We start from the raw sequence: 14774 nt of genomic DNA, 5'->3' as shown, positions 1-14774 counted from the left end.
CACCTCTCTCTGATGCCCCTCCCTCCTTCCCTTTCTCCCATGGTTCACTCTCAGATTCCTTCCTCATCAGCCCTTTATCTCTTTCATCAATCACCTACCAGCTTCTCACTTTATCCCCCTCACCCACCTCCTCCCCCCCACCCTTTCTAGTCCAGAGGAAGGGTCGAAATGTCAACTCTTTATTCCCTTCCTTAGCTGCTGCCTGACCTGCTGAGTTCCTCCGGCATTTTGTGTGCGTAACCCCCACGCTGATCTGCCTATTCGGCAGGTATCCCACGGCTCTTCCTGTCCTAGTTTCTGACTGGGTGCTTTCTAAGTTTGAGCAATCTACCACCTCCTCTCAGGATGGGGACACATCTCTACCACAGAAGGTGTAAGGCACTAAATCCCTCCACTATCCTACAGGTCACCCTTGGGCAAGGTGTAGCAACCCCCCTCCCCTCGATCAGGGTGAGGTGAAGCCGTCGGGGCAGGTGGTGGACGGTCGTATGAGCAGCCGGTGCAGATCACAAGCCCTGGTTATATGACTACTGTCAGTAACCTGGAAAACATCCCGTCAGACCATAGGGACTCAACACTGTCTCCTCCTTCACATATTAGCACTGATCTCACTATCCTTGGAAAGCACACACTCAGGATCTTGCCCACGTCTTCGGGCCCCAAGCACATCTCCCTCCTCTACCCGAGTGGTCCTGTCCCCTTCCTCATTACATATCGCTCGGGTGCCTGCGACGTTTGCACAACGTGGGGCAGAGAGCGAGTTTGTAAATCTGGCGGGAGCAAAGGATGTTGGGAATGGTGAGGGTGGAGCGCCACGGGAGGGGTGTGGGACAGGGGGCAGAGAAGGAGTGTCAGGGACGGGTACAGACACACCCAGCCCTGAGACACCAGGCAAGGTAATTTGATTCCAAACAATCGGTTTATTGATCATTACAGAATGTCTCTCTGGTGCTTCCCGCTCCCTCCCCTCTCCCTTCCCCTTTTCCCAACCATGATTCCCCTCTCCCTGCCCCCTTCCCACTCTCAGTCCACAATAGAGACCCAGATCAGAATCAGGTTTATCATCACTCACACACGTCAGGAAATTTGTTTTTTGTGACAGAGTACAGTGCGATACATAAAATGACTACAGGACTGTGCAGAAGTCTTAGGCACTCTCACTCTATACAGTATGTGCCTGACTTGTGCAGAGTACTATAATTGTATGCTGATGGGTACCTGCCTCCTCCAACTGTTGGGCAAATACTTCAACCCTTCTTCTATACACTGTAGCTGAATCGGGTCACCCTTCTCTGGACGATACAATCTCTCCGACCCATGGCCCATCGTCACTCACATTGAGAGAAGTTTGTTTTTACGGCTGCAGGACAGGGCAATACATAGAAATACTACAGTGCTGTGCAAGAGTCTCAGGCACCACTGTGTAGATATACATCTGCCTGAGACTTCTGCACAGCACTGTCTGCACGGTGCCTTGAGATCTTCTTTAACACGACTTGGCAAGGACTTGTTCATGCCTCTCCTGACTCTCCTGCGTTCCTTCTTCAGGTTTGTGATTCCTGAAGGGCTCAGTTCGATTTTAGCTCCCGAAGCATTCCACGTTGCCTTCTTCCGCTTCATGACTAAACTGACAAACTCCTTCGTCATTCCAGGGTCCCCTACCTTGTCCCTCTTCCTCACGGGAACACACCTGCCCCGTACTCCGGACACCCTCCACTTGGCAGGTGTGGACTGGACCAAAAGCGTTTCCTTGTTCCTGCACAAAACTCGCATAATTTGCCTCCTCCTGCAATATAATACTCCCCATCGCATGACAAAGTTCATCTGCATTCATGGCGACCTTAATGCCCAGTTAGTTGTGCTCAATATTCCCTCAATGCTCCCCCGCTGGAAGATCAGCCGCCTGGCAGCTTTCCAAAGCACGGCCGCTTTTCCAGTTCGACAATGCACACACTGCTTTCAGAAACTCTCTCTCTCCCCCACCAGACCCTCTTGCACAGACAAGGTTCCAGTCCATACCTCGAAAATTGAAGTCACACTGACAATAATACTGTGAAATTTGAACATTTCCCCAATCAGCCATCACAGATGTTCCTCAACGTGCCAGGGGCAGAAGAAGGACAAGTGGTGACAAAGGTCCTCGGCCTGAAACATCGACTCCTTATCCATCTCTAAAGATGCTCAGCTCCTCCAGCATACTCAGGATGTTAATCAGTATTTTGTACTTCACCGCTTCCGCAAAAACAAATTTCACAACATATGTCCGAGATAATAAACCTGACTGAATGCAGAACTCGGCTACGGACAGTTTAGCATGAACTACAGAGGCCAATGGACCAGTCTTTGTGACTGGTCTCTGTGACTCTGTCTCTGTACTGTAGAGCTCTGTGACTCTCTGTCTCTGTACTGTAGAGTTCTGTGACTGTACTATAATTCTCTGTGACTCTCTGTCTCTGTACTGTAGAGGTCTGTGACTCTCTGTCTCTGTACTGTAGAGCTCTGTGACTCTCTGTCTCTGTACTGTAGAGTTCTGTGACTCTGTCTCTGTACTGTAGAGCTCTGTGACTCTGTCTCTGTACTGTAGAGCTCTGTGACTCTGTCTCTGTACTGTAGAGTTCTGTGACTCTGTCTCTGTACTGTAGAGCTCTGTGACTCTGTCTCTGTACTGTAGAGCTCTGTGACTCTGTCTCTGTACTGTAGAGTTCTGTGACTCTCTGTCTCTGTACTGTAGAGTTCTGTGACTCTGTCTCTGTACTGTAGAGCTCTGTGACTCTCTGTCTCTGTACTGTAGAGTTCTGTGACTCTGTCTCTGTACTGTAGAGCTCTGTGACTGTCTCTGTACTGTAGAGCTCTGTGACTCTCTGTCTCTGTACTGTAGAGCTCTGTGACTCTGTCTCTGTACTGTAGAGCTCTGTGACTCTGTCTCTGTACTGTAGAGTTCTGTGACTCTGTCTCTGTACTGTGGAGTTCTGTGACTCTGTCTCTGTACTGTAGAGCTCTGTGACTCTCTGTCTCTGTACTGTAGAGTTCTGTGACTCTGTCTCTGTACTGTAGAGCTCTGTGACTCTGTCTCTGTACTGTAGAGCTCTGTGACTCTCTGTCTCTGTACTGTAGAGCTCTGTGACTCTGTCTCTGTACTGTAGAGCTCTGTGACTCTCTGTCTCTGTACTGTAGAGTTCTGTGACTCTGTCTCTGTACTGTAGAGCTCTGTGACTCTGTCTCTGTACTGTAGAGCTCTGTGACTCTCTGTCTCTGTACTGTAGAGCTCTGTGACTCTGTCTCTGTACTGTAGAGTTCTGTGACTCTGTCTCTGTACTGTGGAGTTCTGTGACTCTGTCTCTGTACTGTAGAGCTCTGTGACTCTCTGTCTCTGTACTGTAGAGTTCTGTGACTCTGTCTCTGTACTGTAGAGCTCTGTGACTCTGTCTCTGTACTGTAGAGCTCTGTGACTCTCTGTCTCTGTACTGTAGAGCTCTGTGACTCTGTCTCTGTACTGTAGAGCTCTGTGACTCTCTGTCTCTGTACTGTAGAGTTCTGTGACTCTGTCTCTGTACTGTAGAGCTCTGTGACTCTGTCTCTGTACTGTAGAGCTCTGTGACTCTCTGTCTCTGTACTGTAGAGCTCTGTGACTCTGTCTCTGTACTGTAGAGCTCTGTGACTCTCTGTCTCTGTACTGTAGAGCTCTGTGACTCTGTCTCTGTTCTGTGGAGCTCTGTGACTCTCTGTCTCTGTACTGTGGAGCTCTGTGACTCTCTGTCTCTGTACTGTAGAGTTCTGTGACTCTGTCTCTGTACTGTAGAGCTCTGTGACTCTCTGTCTCTGTACTGTAGAGCTCTGTGACTCTCTGTCTCTGTACTGTAGAGCTCTGTGACTCTGTCTCTGTACTGTAGAGCTCTGTGACTCTCTGTCTCTGTACTGTAGAGCTCTGTGACTCTCTGTCTCTGTACGAAAATACCGTCTGATGTTTTATCTTAAAGCTGAAGCTCAACCCTCTCTTCCCAATTAACAGGAGCAACGGTGGCTTGGTAAACTGTGTTGATGTCCCTCCCAAAGCCGGAGCTGATCCTGTTCAGTGACTGCCCTGGTGCAAGGCCAGAGACACAGACACCCAGTAAAAGCGGAAGGAAGGGTGATGGATACCTGCTTCGATGGCAATGGCACGAGCTTCCACCTTGTCGCCCATTTTCCGCACCACCTCGGGGGGAGGCCCAATGAAGCGCACGTCAGCGTCCACGCACGCCTGAGCGAAGTCAGCCCTCTCCGACAGGAACCCGTAGCCCGGGTGGATCGCGTCCACTTCGTTTTCCTGTCAGCAAACAGCACTAATGAGATATCTGAACACGTAATGAGGCTTAAAGAATCAAAGAACCCAGACCCTTGCGTGTAAGAGTCTTTCTCCCTCTCTCTCTCACACACTCACACACACCGACACACTCTCATACACACACTCAAACACACACGCACACACAGAGACGCACATACACTCACACACACAGACACACACACACACACTCTCACACACACAAAGACACACACGCACACACACACTCTCACACACACACACAGAGACGCACACACACTCACACACAGTCACACACACAGACGCACACACTCACACACACACACACTCTCACACACACACACACTCTCACACACACACACACACACACTCACACACTCACACACAGACACACACACACTCACACACACAGACACACACACTCACACACAGACGCACACACACACTCACACACAGACGCACACACACACTCACACACACACTCTCACACACACATATACACACTCTCACACACACACACACTCACACACAGACACACACACACACACACACTCTCACACACACACTCACACACAGACACACACTCTCACACACAGACACACACTCTCACACACACACACACTCACACAGACACACACTCTCACACAAAGACACACACACACACTCACACACACACAGACGCACACACACACTCACACACAGACTCACACACACTCACAGACACACACTCTCACACACACACACACTCACACACAGACACACACTCTCACACAGACACACACTCTCACACACACACACAGACACACACACACTCTCTCACGCACACACTCACACACACACACACTCACACACACACACTCACACAGACACACTCTCACACACACACACAGACACACACACACTCTCTCACACACTCACACACACTCTCTCACACACACACACACACAGCCACACACTCTCACACACACACACACACTCACACACACAGACACACACACACACACAGACACACACTCTCACACACAGACACACACACACACACAGCCACACACACACAGACGCACACACACACACTCACACACACACACTCACACACAGACACACACTCTCACACACAGACGCACACACACACTCACACACACACACACACACACTCTCACACACACATATACACACTCTCACACACACACTCACACACACACACACTCTCACACACACACTCACACACAGACACACACACACACACACTCTCACACACACACTCACACACAGACACACACTCTCACACACAGACACACACTCTCACACACACACACTCACACAGACACACACTCTCACACACAGACACACACACACTCACACACACACAGACGCACACACACTCACACACAGACACACACAGACTCACACACACTCACAGACACACACTCTCACACACACACTCACACACAGACATACACTCTCACACACACACACAGACACACACACACTCTCTCACACACACACACTCACACACACACACACACACAGCCACACACAGACACACACACACACACACACAGACACACACACACACAGACACACACTCTCACACACAGACACACACACACACACACACAGCCACACACACACAGACGCACACACACACACTCACACACAGACACACACTCTCACACACAGACACACACACACTCACACACACAGACACACACACTCACACACAGACGCGCACACACACTCACACACACACACACTCTCACACACACATATACACACTCTCACACACACACTCACACACACACACTCTCACACACACACACACTCACACAGACACACACTCTCACACACAGACACACACACACACAGACGCACACACACACTCACACACAGACACACACAGACTCACACACACTCACAGACACACACTCTCACACACACACACACACTCACACACAGACACACACTCTCACACACACACAGACACACACTCTTTCTCACACACACACACACTCACACACATACACACTCTCACACAGACACACTCACACACACTCTCACACACACACACAGACACACACACACTCTCTCACACACTCACACACACACTCTCTCACACACACACACACACACACACACACAGCCACACACTCTCACACACACACACTCACACACACAGACACACACACACACAGACACACACTCTCACACACAGACACACACACACACACTCACTCACACACACACAGCCACACACACAGACGCACACACACACAGACGCACACACACACACACACAGACACACACACACTCACACACACTCACAGACACACACTCTCACACACTCACACACAGACACACACTCTCACACACACAGACACACACACACACTCTCTCACACACACACACACTCACACACACACTCACACGCTCACACACACACACACACACACACACACACAACGACTGGCCTCCACATCTACCTGTAGCAACGAACTGCAGAGATTCCTCCTCATCTCTATTCTAATGAAAAATCCTTCTATACTGTCCGCAGTCCAAGACTCCTTCACGCTAGGAAACATCCTCTCCACATCCACTCTATCTGTGTCCTCTGGTCCTAGACTCCCCCACTATAGGAAACATCCTCTCCACATCCACTCTATCTGTGTCCTCTGGTCCTAGACTCACCCACTATAGGAAACATCCTCTCCACATCCACTCTATCTGTGTCCTCTGGTCCTAGACTCCCCCACTATAGGAAACATCCTCTCCACATCCACTCTATCTGTGTCCTCTGGTCCTAGACTCCCCCACTATAGGAAACATCCTCTCCACATCCACTCTATCTGTGCCCTCTGGTCCTAGACTCCCCCACTATAGGAAACATCCTCTCCACATCCACTCTATCTGTGTCCTCTGGTCCTAGACTTCCCCACTATAGGAAACATCCTCTCCACATCCACTCTATCTGTGCCCTCTGGTCCTAGACTCCCCCACTATAGGAAACATCCTCTCCACATCCACTCTATCTGTGCCCTCTGGTCCTAGACTCCCCCACTACAGGAAACTTGCTCTCCACATCCACTCTATCTGTGTCCTCTGGTCCTAGACTCCTCCACCATGGGAAACATCCTCTCCACATCCACTCTATCTGTGTCCTCTGGTCCTAGACTCCCCCACTATAGGAAGCATCCTCTCCACATCGACGATATCTGTGTCCTCTGGTCCTAGACTCCCCCACTATAGGAAACAAACTCTCCACATCCACTCTATCTTAGCCTTTCAATATTTTATATGTTGTAATGAGATCCAGCCCCGATTCTTCTAAACTCCAGTGAGTACAGGGCCAGAGCCATCAAACACGCCTCACACATTAACCCTTTAATTACTGGGATAATTCTCATGAATCTCCTCTGCACCCTCTCCAATGCCACCACATCCTTCCTTAGATACGGCGGCCATGCCCCTAGCTTTTCTTTCTTCCCGTCTCACAGCACATACGAGCCTCTAGGCCAGGGACTCCCAGCATTTTTAGTGCCATGGACCCCTGCCATTAACTGAGGAGCCCGTGGACCCCGGCTGGGAAACCCTGCTGTAGGCATCCCATCTCCTGACCAGACCGTTGCCCTGACAACACCCTCCTGTGCACCTCTAAACCACAGCGCTCCAAGAGCTCCTGCATCCCTCTCCCCACACGACATCCCTTCCCGATTACCCAGCTTACTGTGTCCATCCCCACACCAAACCCCACCCTTACCTCCAGCCTTCCTCTCCCCACACGACATCCCAGCCGACCCAACCTCCTCCCTTCCCGATTATCCAGCTTACTGTGTCCATCCCCACACCAAACCCCACCCTTACCCTCCAGCCTTCCTCTCTGTAACCCTCTCCCCACACGACATCCCAGCCGACCCAACCTCCTCCCTTCCCGATTATCCAGCTTACTGTGTCCTTCCCCACCCTTACTGACAGTGCAGGAAGCCATGGCCCTACTCCCCTGCCTTCTTGCTGCCAAATGAGAAATGGAAAGCGGGGACACTGGAATGAAGTCCTGCCGTTCTTCGCCACACCACCCTCACGGACAAACCCAGACCAGATGGTGCAGGGACGGACAATCCGCAGGTGCGGAATGGCAGGAAAGTTAATTTCCCATTCCTGCTGTTACGACTCCTTTGAATGCCTGCGGATATCGATACTTCCACCCATCCACGGAGGTCCGGACACAGTTGGCAATGCCAACATTAATTCTCCATCCCTAGTCGTCTCTGGGTTAAGGTGGCAGATGAGAAACAACCAGCCTGCTGGGACTGGAGTCACGTGTGGGTCAGAGCTGGTTGGGGTCCTGTACTTCCTTTCTGTAAGGACATCAGTAGATGTTTTTCCCTGAATCAACAACCCAGTTGTTCCATGGTCAAGGTTAAAGGACCAAATAGTCTTTCTGGGTGGCGAGGTACAGGGTGGAGATACGTCTCTACCAAAGGAGGTGTGAGGGGCTCCTTCCCTCCGCTGGCCTGCAGGTCACCCTCGGGCAAGGTGTAGCTCCTGCTTAGCCCCCGATCAGGGTGAGGTGAAGCCGTGGGAGCAGGTGGTGGACGGTCGTACGAGCAGCCGGTGCAGATCACAAGCCCTGGTTATGTGACCACTGACGCCAGGCAGACAATCTCTGACGAGTATTGATAATGGCTGGGGTCACCCGTCTTGTAAAGACACAGCCCAGAAGAAGGCAATGGCAAACCACTTCTGTCAGAAGAATTTGCCTCGAACAATGATGGTCATGGAAAGACCGTGATCGCCCACGTCATACGACACGACACATAACAAGTAACTGAAATATCTTTCATTTCAATACATCCTCTCACTCTCAAGGCCAAGGAGCTGATTATTAACCTCAAGAGAAGGAAACCAGAGTCTATCAGCCAGTCCTCATTCGAGGATCAGAGGAGAGAGCCAGCAACTTTAAATTCCTCCGTGATCTGCTCTGGGCCCATCAGGTAAGTGCCATTGCAAAGAAAGCCGCTACTTTCTTAGGAGACTGCGAAGATTTGGCGTGACATCTGGAACACTGACAAACTTCTATAGGTGTATATAGGGCTGCATCACAGCCTGGTGTGGAAACACCAAAGCCCTTGAATGGAAAATCCCACAAAAAGCAGTGGATACGGCCCAGTCCATCACAGGTAAAGTCCTCCCCACCACTGAGCACATCTACAGACAGTAACGGATACGGCCCAGTCCATCACGGGTAAAGCCCTCCCCACCACTGAGCACATCTACAGACAGTAGCGGATACGGCCCAGTCCATCACAGGTAAAGCCCTCCCCACCACTGAGCACATCTACAGACAGTAGCGGATACGGCCCAGTCCATCACGGGTAAAGCCCTCCCCACCACTGAGCACATCTACAGACAGTAGCGGATACGGCCCAGTCCATCACAGGTAAAGCCCTCCCCACCACTGAGAACATCAACACGGAGCGTTGTCACAGGAAAGCAGCATCCATCATCAGGGACCTCCACCACCCAGGACATGCTCTCTTCTCACTTCTGCCATCAGGAAGCAGGTACAGGAGCCTCAGGACTCACACCACCAGGTTCAGGAACAGTTATTACCCCTCAACCATCAAGCTCCTGAACCAGTGAGGATAACCTCAACTCTGAACTGATTCCATCGGGAAGGAGGTACAGGAGCCTCAGGTCCCACACCACCAGGTTCAGGAACAGTTACTACCCTCAACCATCAGGCTCCTGAACCAGTGAGGATAACCTCAACTCTGAACTGATTCCATCGGGAAGGAGGTACAGGAGCCTCAGGTCCCACACCACCAGGTTCAGGAACAGTTATTACCCCTCAACCATCAGGCTCCTGAACCACTGAAGATAACTTCACTGAACTTCACTCGCCCCATCACTGAACTGTTCCCACAACCTGTGAATTCACTTTCAAGGAATCTTCATCTGATATTTCTACATTAATTGCTTGATTATTATTATTATTATTACTTTATTTGTGTATTTGCACAGTTTGTTGCCTTCTGCACTCGGGTTGAAGGTCCAAGAAGATCTTTCATTGATTGTGTTGTGGTTATTATCCCGTGGATTAATTTGTGAAGAAAATGAACCTCAGGGTGACATAAATGTAAGACCCTAAGACTATAAAAGATAGGAACAGAATTAGGCCAATTAGTGAACATCCTTTCAACCCTCTCCGGTGTCATCAGACCCTTTCTAAGACAAGCGGCTCCCAATACCCCAAGTGAGGCCTCACCAGTGCTTTGCAATGTCTCACCGTGTCACCCTTGTTTTTAAAATTGACCGTGAACTTTGAACATGACCAAAGTGGGTCGCAACCATTGTCCAAGCCATTGGGAGGTGAAGACGTGACTTACCTTGGCCACCTTAATGATGTCCGGGATGTGCAAGTAGGCTTGAACAGGGGGCAGTCCTTTTCCAATCAGATAGGCTTCGTCAGCCTTCTGCCGATGCATCTGCCCGGTGTCCTGCTCCGAGTAGACAGCCACCGTCCGGATACCTAGCTCAGTGCAAGCTCGGAAGACCCTGATGGCAATCTCCCCTGATCACAGTGAAGAAAAAGAAGCAGGTTGTTATGACGGAAACCGTATCCCATTTAATCATGTCACTGCACACGTCCACCCCACCTCGTCAGAGAGGACATACATACATCTAGGGTGCCTGAGACTTTGTCAACGTGGAGCGGAGAGCGAGTTTGTAAATCTGTCGGGAGCAAAGGATGTTGGGGATGGTGAGGGTGGGGCGCCGCGGGAGGGGTGTGGGACAGGGGGCAGAGAAGGAGTGTCAGGGGCGGGTACAGACACACCCAGCCCTGAGACACCAGGCAAGGTCATTTGATTCCAAACAATTGGTTTATTGATCATTACAGAATGTCTCTCTGGTGCTTCCCGCTCCCTCCCCTCTCCCTTCCCCTTTTCCCAACCATGATTCCCCTCTCCCTGCCCCCTTCCCACTCTCAGTCCACAATAGAGACCCAGATCAGAATCAGGTTTACCACCACTCACACACGTCAGGAAATTTGTTTTTTTTTTCAGGAGCTGAACAGTGCGACACATAAAATTACTACAGGACTGTGCTAATGCCTTAGGCATCCTAGATATATGTGTGTGCCTAAGACCTTTGCACTGTTCTGTACTGCATTTGTGAAAATATTACTTAGCGAGTTACATGTACTACATTGTGCACCTTGGCCGAGAGGAATGTTGTTTCGTTTGGCGGTGTACATCGATAGCGTTTAATGACAATAAAATTGAACTTGAGCAATTATCCTGAGCTTAGGGATAGATTGAAGCCTTGGTGATGGGAGGAATAGCTCTATACTGTGAACAGAGTGTCTCCCCCGCAGGGAGGTGAAAATCTGAAGGGAAGAGAGATTTAAAATGGGTGTGAGGGGCAATTTGTTCACACAGAGGGAGTGGCATATGTGCAATGTACCTGAGGCAGGTAAAATAGCAAGCTTTGAAAGACGGTTGGGAAAGTGGAAAGGTTCCAAAGGCCTGCTTCAGCATGGCTGAGAAGAAGATGCCAAACAGGGTGGGGCAAGCACACAGAACTGCTTCACACCGCCTCCGAACTGAACGACACCCTTCACGTCTGTGTGGAGCCTCGGGGGATCTTGGCGAACAGGCCGAAGGTCCACTCCAGACTGATAGCCTCGGGGGATCTTGGCGAACAGGCCGAAGGTCCACTCCAGACTGATAGCCTCGGGGGATCTTGGCGAACAGGCCGAAGGTCCACTCCAGACTGATAGTCTCGGGGGATCTTGGCGAACAGGCCGAAGGTCCACTCCAGACTGATAGCCTCGGGGGATCTTGGCGAACAGGCCGAAGGTCCACTCCAGACTCATAGTCTCGGGGGATCTTGGCGAACAGGCCGAAGGTCCACTCCAGACTGATAGCCTCGGGGGATCTTGGCGAACAGGCCGAAGGTCCACTCCAGACTGATAGCCTCGGGGGATCTTGGCGAACAGGCGGAAGGTCCACTCCAGACTGATAGCCTCGGGGGATCTTGGCGAACAGGCCGAAGGTCCACTCCAGACTGATAGCCTCGGGGGATCTTGGCGAACAGGCCGAAGGTCCACTCCAGACTGATAGCCTCGGGGGATCTTGGCGAACAGGCCGAAGGTCCACTCCAGACTGATAGCCTCGGGGGATCTTGGCGAACAGGCCGAAGGTCCACTCCAGACTGATAGCCTCGGGGGATCTTGGCGAACAGGCCGAAGGTCCACTCCAGACTGATAGCCTCGGGGGATCTTGGCGAACAGGCCGAAGGTCCACTCCAGACTGATAGCCTCGGGGGATCTTGGCGAACAGGCCGAAGGTCCACTCCAGACTGATAGTCTCGGGGGATCTTGGCGAACAGGCCGAAGGTCCACTCCAGACTGATAGCCTCGGGGGATCTTGGCGAACAGGCCGAAGGTCCACTCCAGACTGATAGCCTCGGGGGATCTTGGCGAACAGGCCGAAGGTCCACTCCAGACTGATAGCCTCGGGGGATCTTGGCGAACAGGCCGAAGGTCCACTCCAGACTGATAGCCTCGGGGGATCTTGGCGAACAGGCCGAAGGTCCACTCCAGACTGATAGCCTCGGGGGATCTTGGCGAACAGGCCGAAGGTCCACTCCAGACTGATAGCCTCGGGGGATCTTGGCGAACAGGCCGAAGGTCCACTCCAGACTGATAGCCTCGGGGGATCTTGGCGAACAGGCCGAAGGTCCACTCCAGACTGATAGCCTCGGGGGATCTTGGCGAACAGGCCGAAGGTCCACTCCAGACTGATAGCCTCGGGGGATCTTGGCGAACAGGCCGAAGGTCCACTCCAGACATAGCCTCGGGGGATCTTGGCGAACAGGCCGAAGGTCCACTCCAGACTGATAGCCTCGGGGGATCTTGGCGAACAGGCCGAAGGTCCACTCCAGACTGATAGCCTCGGGGGATCTTGGCGAACAGGCCGAAGGTCCACTCCAGACTGATAGCCTCGGGGGATCTTGGCGAACAGGCCGAAGGTCCACTCCAGACTGATAGCCTCGGGGGATCTTGGCGAACAGGCCGAAGGTCCACTCCAGACTGATAGCCTCGGGGGATCTTGGCGAACAGGCCGAAGGTCCACTCCAGACTGATAGCCTCGGGGGATCTTGGCGAACAGGCCGAAGGTCCACTCCAGACTGATAGCCTCGGGGGATCTTGGCGAACAGGCCGAAGGTCCACTCCAGACTGATAGCCTCGGGGGATCTTGGCGAACAGGCCGAAGGTCCACTCCAGACTGATAGCCTCGGGGGATCTTGGCGAACAGGCCGAAGGTCCACTCCAGACTGATAGCCTCGGGGGATCTTGGCGAACAGGCCGAAGGTCCACTCCAGACTGATAGTCTCGGGGGATCTTGGCGAACAGGCCGAAGGTCCACTCCAGACTGATAGCCTCGGGGGATCTTGGCGAACAGGCCGAAGGTCCACTCCAGACTGATAGCCTCGGGGGATCTTGGCGAACAGGCCGAAGGTCCACTCCAGACTGATAGCCTCGGGGGATCTTGGCGAACAGGCCGAAGGTCCACTCCAGACTGATAGCCTCGGGGGATCTTGGCGAACAGGCCGAAGGTCCACTCCAGACTGATAGCCTCGGGGGGTCTTGGCGAACAGGCCGAAGGTCCACTCCAGACTGATAGCCTCGGGGGATCTTGGCGAACAGGCCGAAGGTCCACTCCAGACTGATAGCCTCGGGGGATCTTGGCGAACAGGCCGAAGGTCCACTCCAGACTGATAGCCTCGGGGGATCTTGGCGAACAGGCCGAAGGTCCACTCCAGACTGATAGCCTCGGGGGATCTTGGCGAACAGGCCGAAGGTCCACTCCAGACTGATAGCCTCGGGGGATCTTGGCGAACAGGCCGAAGGTCCACTCCAGACTGATAGTCTCGGGGGATCTTGGCGAACAGGCCGAAGGTCCACTCCAGACTGATAGCCTCGGGGGATCTTGGCGAACAGGCCGAAGGTCCACTCCAGACTGATAGTCTCGGGGGATCTTGGCGAACAGGCCGAAGGTCCACTCCAGACTGATAGTCTCGGGGGATCTTGGCGAACAGGCCGAAGGTCCACTCCAGACTGACGGGAGGCTGTTCATTCTGTCCCAGCTGAAATATCATCGCGGTTACACACCCTGAACAGCAACTGCAACGCCTCAGGGACAGCTTCTCACGAGCCCGCCAGGACTTCAGCCTGACGAAGACCAACATGTTGGGCCAAGGCGTGGAGCATCCCCCTGCCATTACCATCAACAACTACGAGCTGGAGGTAGTTCACGAGCTTCCATACCTTGGCTCCACTATCACGGACAGTCTCTCCCTAGACCCCGAGATCAACAGACGGATCGGACGAGCAGCCTCAACATTCGCCAGGCTGACAAAGAGAGTCTGGGTGAACGGAAAGCTGACGACACACACCAAGGTTGCAGTCTAC

General features: G+C 52.3%; 1 protein-coding gene across 1 annotated transcript in view; it reads right to left on the bottom strand.

Annotated features, from left to right (window-relative positions):
- The window catches only part of LOC140717871 (pyruvate carboxylase, mitochondrial-like), a 515736-nt gene that overhangs the window by 363282 nt on the left and 137680 nt on the right, over positions 1 to 14774 (bottom strand). The window contains exons 3-4 of the mRNA XM_073031592.1: positions 10684 to 10868; positions 4141 to 4306 (exon numbers count right to left, since the gene is read on the bottom strand). Of these exons, the coding sequence (XP_072887693.1) occupies positions 4141 to 4306; positions 10684 to 10868 (351 nt within the window). The remainder of the gene's footprint in view (positions 1 to 4140; positions 4307 to 10683; positions 10869 to 14774) is intronic.

Source organism: Hemitrygon akajei, chromosome 28 (genome assembly GCF_048418815.1).
Source record: "Hemitrygon akajei chromosome 28, sHemAka1.3, whole genome shotgun sequence".
NCBI lineage: Eukaryota > Metazoa > Chordata > Chondrichthyes > Myliobatiformes > Dasyatidae > Hemitrygon > Hemitrygon akajei.
The sequence above is the reverse complement of the archived record's forward strand: the minus strand, read 5'-3'. Positions and strand labels throughout refer to the sequence as shown.